This window comes from Geospiza fortis, unplaced genomic scaffold, assembly GCF_000277835.1.
Source record: "Geospiza fortis unplaced genomic scaffold, GeoFor_1.0 scaffold112, whole genome shotgun sequence".
Taxonomy (NCBI): domain Eukaryota; kingdom Metazoa; phylum Chordata; class Aves; order Passeriformes; family Thraupidae; genus Geospiza; species Geospiza fortis.
Window position 1 is genome coordinate 4738311 of NW_005054298.1, and position 4475 is coordinate 4742785.

The 4475-nt window shown below is 40.7% G+C and overlaps 1 protein-coding gene across 1 annotated transcript in view; it reads left to right on the forward strand.

Annotated features, from left to right (window-relative positions):
- The first annotated feature begins 255 nt into the window (after positions 1-255).
- Positions 256-4475, forward strand: part of DARS1 (aspartyl-tRNA synthetase 1) — a 35584-nt gene continuing 31364 nt past the window's right edge. Inside the window, exon 1 of the mRNA XM_014306948.2 lies at positions 256-307. Within this exon, the coding sequence (XP_014162423.1) occupies positions 283-307 (25 nt within the window). The 5' untranslated portion in view covers positions 256-282. The remainder of the gene's footprint in view (positions 308-4475) is intronic.

The following is a 4475-nucleotide window of genomic DNA, read 5'->3' on the forward strand; positions in this document are numbered from 1 at the left end:
GAGATAATCACACTAACTTTCTCTGTAACAAGCAATGATCGTCATGCATGGTTGCTGTTGCTGGAATTATTTTTTTCATCCAGGGCACAATTGTCTTCTCTCCCTTGTGTATCTCTTATGAGTCCAAAATGCATTTTTTAATATTATTTCTAATTATTTTGTGTTCCCTCCCACAGTTAACTCTGTGATGATGTTGCTCAGTTTTTTTGTGTGTGCTTCTTTGATATATGTTTCTCACCTCCATTCTAGGATTATGCTAAGGAAAGATATGGAGTGTCATCAATGATACAATCCCAAGAGAAACCAGGTCAGTTGAAAAATAAAAGTTTTTGCAAGAGAGGGGGTGGGAAAGAAGGAAAAAAGAAGTTACCTACCAAATATCTTCAGTACTTCCTTGAGAAATCATCTACCAGACTTTTTCATTCAAATCCCACTGGCATTTTCCCCTTTTATTGGGATACATTTGGCATTTGTGAGACACTTGCATTTGGAGTGCCATGTCCAGTTTTGGGCTCTCCAATGCAAGGGAGGCATTAACATTTTGGAGCCAGTCCAGTGGAGAGCTACCAGGGGACTGGAGCACAGCTTCTGAGGGAGCTGGGCTTCTTCAGCCTGGAGAACAGGAAGCTGTGTAATCTTACAGTTTAAATCTACTTAATGGGGGGGTGTAGGAAAGATAAGGCCAGTCTTTGAAGGTGTGTGGTAATTGGACTGGAGGCCATGGACACGAGTTGGAACAGGAAATTGAGTTGGAGGGAAGAGAAAAAAAATCAAAAACTCATTACGTTTGGTTGAATATTGTAGCTCAGTTCTGGATTGAGAGGAATGTCAGTTTTTGCCCTTGCCTGGACCATGCCTTAAATGGTTTGTCAGTTTTGTGTCTGTCCATCACTGCAGACTATTTTTTAAATTATTGAATTATTGTTAATTATTATGTACTGAGTGCTGAGATCTCTGTTTTTGTCTGCATTTGGAGTGAGTTCTGCTGTGACTTATTACAGCAGTGCTCTCTGTCTATGACCTGTCTGCTTATGCAGCCTTCCATTTCTCCTGTATATGGGCACCAAATCCATTAATATTGGATATTAATATTTATGGGTTTTATCAGCCATGCCACTCTGAATTCAGGAAATCCTGATTTTCTCCTGATGGGGAATTGGGATTCAGGAAAAGTTAGTGACTAGAGAATAATCTCCCAGGCCAATATCCCAAGGAATATTAATCTTTGGATTAAATTCGGTGCATGAAATGGTAATGAGGGAACGTAAAAGACTGGCTTCTTGTAACTTCTTCATAGTAAAATGTAGAACAGTAACATCATCTGTGATTAGGTGGTTTTTCTTTCTCCTTTGATTGTTTTGGTTGATGCCCCTTTAGGAGGGGAAATGCAGAATGTAGGGAAGAGAAGCAGTCACAAGAGCTCTCATAGGTAGAAAACCACCAAAGGGGGAGCTTTATATCAGGAATGTAACAGGACAAGCAAATCAGCAGAGACTGCATTAGCAGTGATTGTTGGATAAAATCCATTCTAGCTGCCAGAGAAAGGGAGCTGGAGTTGAAATCACGTTGGAAGCAGCCCAGCTCTGTGTTTCCTCTCCTGGATTTGTATCCCAGAGCAAACAACTGTGTGGGGGACCTGAGCTGGCAGATTGAGATGGCAGATCAAGTCCTGCTTTCATGGAGAAATGCCAACTGTCTCATATTCAAAAGAAACACTCAAAAAGTACTGGAGAAAAAAGTATGTTGGGAAGGAAAATGGTGAAGGCTAAAGGAAATAATATGAAAAAGGCTGACAGTCTTATTTAGGTGTGTTGTCCCCTTGACCTTTCATCCTGGTTTAAAAAAACTTCTCAGTATATGGACGATGTTGAGTGAGTTTTCCATTTGGCTTAAAATGCAATCTGCGGCACTCCTGCTGTTCTGTAATTTTAGAAAGTGGCTATCCAGAACATCAAAATTAGGTAACAATAAAGAACAAAATGTGTATAACAAAAAACCTGAAGATCAGCCTAACGCACTGGGACGAATGCACTTTTATTTACAGATTCAATAGTTCCTGGCAGGGAGAGCTCTTGCCAAAGGGCTCGCAGGAGCGTGAGATACTGTCATCAGTAGCTCCCCAAAGTGTTCTACTTGCCTTGGGTGTCTTGGAGGAGCTGCTGCTTGGGACAGGGAGTGGTGGAGAAGCACAGATAGGCATCTTCCCATCTATCTGAAGTGTATTCATTTTGTTTCTGAAGTCTTTGTGAGGTCTCTGGAGTCTACCTGCCATTTCTAAATCAGAGTAGCCCATGGTGGTACAAGGTGTGCAGCCCACACAGCACCTGGTGAGCAGAGCCAGCACAGCACAGCACAGCCCTGGCTGGCAGCTCAGAGGAGCTGCAGGAGTGGTGCTGTTCTGCTTACTCCAGTTGCTGCACTGTCCTGGAACCACTGGCTGGACGGGGTACTCACACAGCTTACAATGATCAGAACAGGTTATTCTTCTTTTCAATGAGTAAGCTTATTGTCCTTTTGCCATGCTGACAGATTCTTGTTCCTCTGCAGGCAAATTGAAATTTTTGTTGGGTTCACAACTTTGTTTCTCCACCTTGCTCTGTTGAGCTTGCGCACACCTGTGCCTTCTTTCTTGGCCCACTTAAGTCTTTCTTCTACTTATGTTGGTTGCCCTGGCTATCTGATGTTCTTGCCTTCTGTCATGTCAGGTCTTTAAGTCCTTCCTGCTAGCTTGAGGCTATGATTGCTAGTAAAACTCCGTTTTTGGCCATTCCGTTTTTTCTCCCTTCAGACCCATTATCTCACATCCCGTCCCTGGAAGCTGCTTTCATCTAATACTGCTTTTGATTTTCAGGTTTTTATGTCAAACTTGTCTTCTCTTTTTCAAATTTTTCCAGTACTTTGAAGATGCTGGTACTGCACAGAGACAGCACAAATATTGATCATAGTGTTCTAAATTCCATGATGCAGGATAAATTATCTTAGTAAACAGGTTGATGTGACAGGCAGGGAATGGGGTCTGGAGGTGAAAAAGTGTTTGTTTTATGTATCCCACACAGTTTTTTTGGACTTTTATCCTCTCCTCCTATGTTTAGAAGAGGTTGGAGTTCTGAGAGAAAAAGAAGAGATTGGGCTATACATTAAGGGAAAAAAGAGCTGGATTTGGGAAGTGTCAGAGGAGGGAAGGAAAGTGGCATAGTTCCTACATCTAGTTCCCTGCAGTGGAGCACAGTGACAGGAGCAGAGGCAGTGGGCACAATGAACATCAGGAGGTTTTTTTTCCTGTGAGGGTGACCAGGGATTGGTACAGATTGCCCAGAAAGAGTTTCCCTTCTTGAGAATACTAAAAAAACATCAGAACATTATCTTGGACAGCTGGCTCTGTGCCACCCTGCTTGTGCATGGCATTGGGTGGGAGGACTTCCAGAGACTCCTCCCAGCCTCATCTATTCTGTGGTTATGTGATCTGCTGTGGAAGAAAGGGCTTTATGATGTCACCTGTTGGATATTGTTTATTACCCTTTTTATGAAAGTGAAATAGTTTTTAATAATTAATACCATATAACAATTCTAGTGTTAAATATGTCTTGTTTACCCTTAGTGAAATATGAACTGTTAGGTGTCCAAAAGACTTTAAAAAATATTTATCTAATACAGATGGTTCATGAAATACTGAGGATCCATGAAAGGTGTAACAGCTAATTCTAGGCAGAAGCATAAAGACAGAAAATATTTGAAATTTGTAACAATACAGTTTCAAGTTGACTGAGGTAATTTTAACTGTCTGAATATCAAGCTCTTAGAAATAATGAAGGTTGTGGATTATGATGGTTGAATGTTTCCTATGGTTCTACACAAAGTTTGAATATCAGATATTGCTGGCAAATTTTAACATCTTTATTCCCATTTCTTCCTTCCCCAGCAGACTCACACACACTCACACATACACACTTTATGAATATATTTGAGTCAATTCCATGTCACGTTTCTCTGTGCACTTCCATTCTGTTCTGGATTTGATATGTGTCTGTGAAGAAAGAACTGCATTGCCCTGACATAAGCTAATAAAAGTTTTCAATCCCCTAAAATCCCCAGTGCAGAATAATAGGCTTGCAGGGCAAGCTGTGACTGGTATTCAGAGACAGAAGGAAGGAGTCCAGAGCAGCAGATGGTAATCTGGAGCAGGCAGAAGTTGTTGGTTTTTTTTCCAAAACTTTAGAAAAGTTCTGTCAGGAAAAGTCTACAGTGTGTCTTAGCAAATTTAATGTTATTTTGAAACAAGGGAGAAGTTTGTGAGGAAAGAATCATGCAAGGAATATCAGCATGCACCCAGCATATTGTTAGGACCTAATGGTTGTATAAAATTTTTATATAATAAAGTCCTAATTTATTTAAAAATATTTTCCTTGACAACTTTTTCTTCCCTTTGCTATCCAAAATCTGTGCTTTCCAAGCCATGCAATTCCTGTTGTTATCTA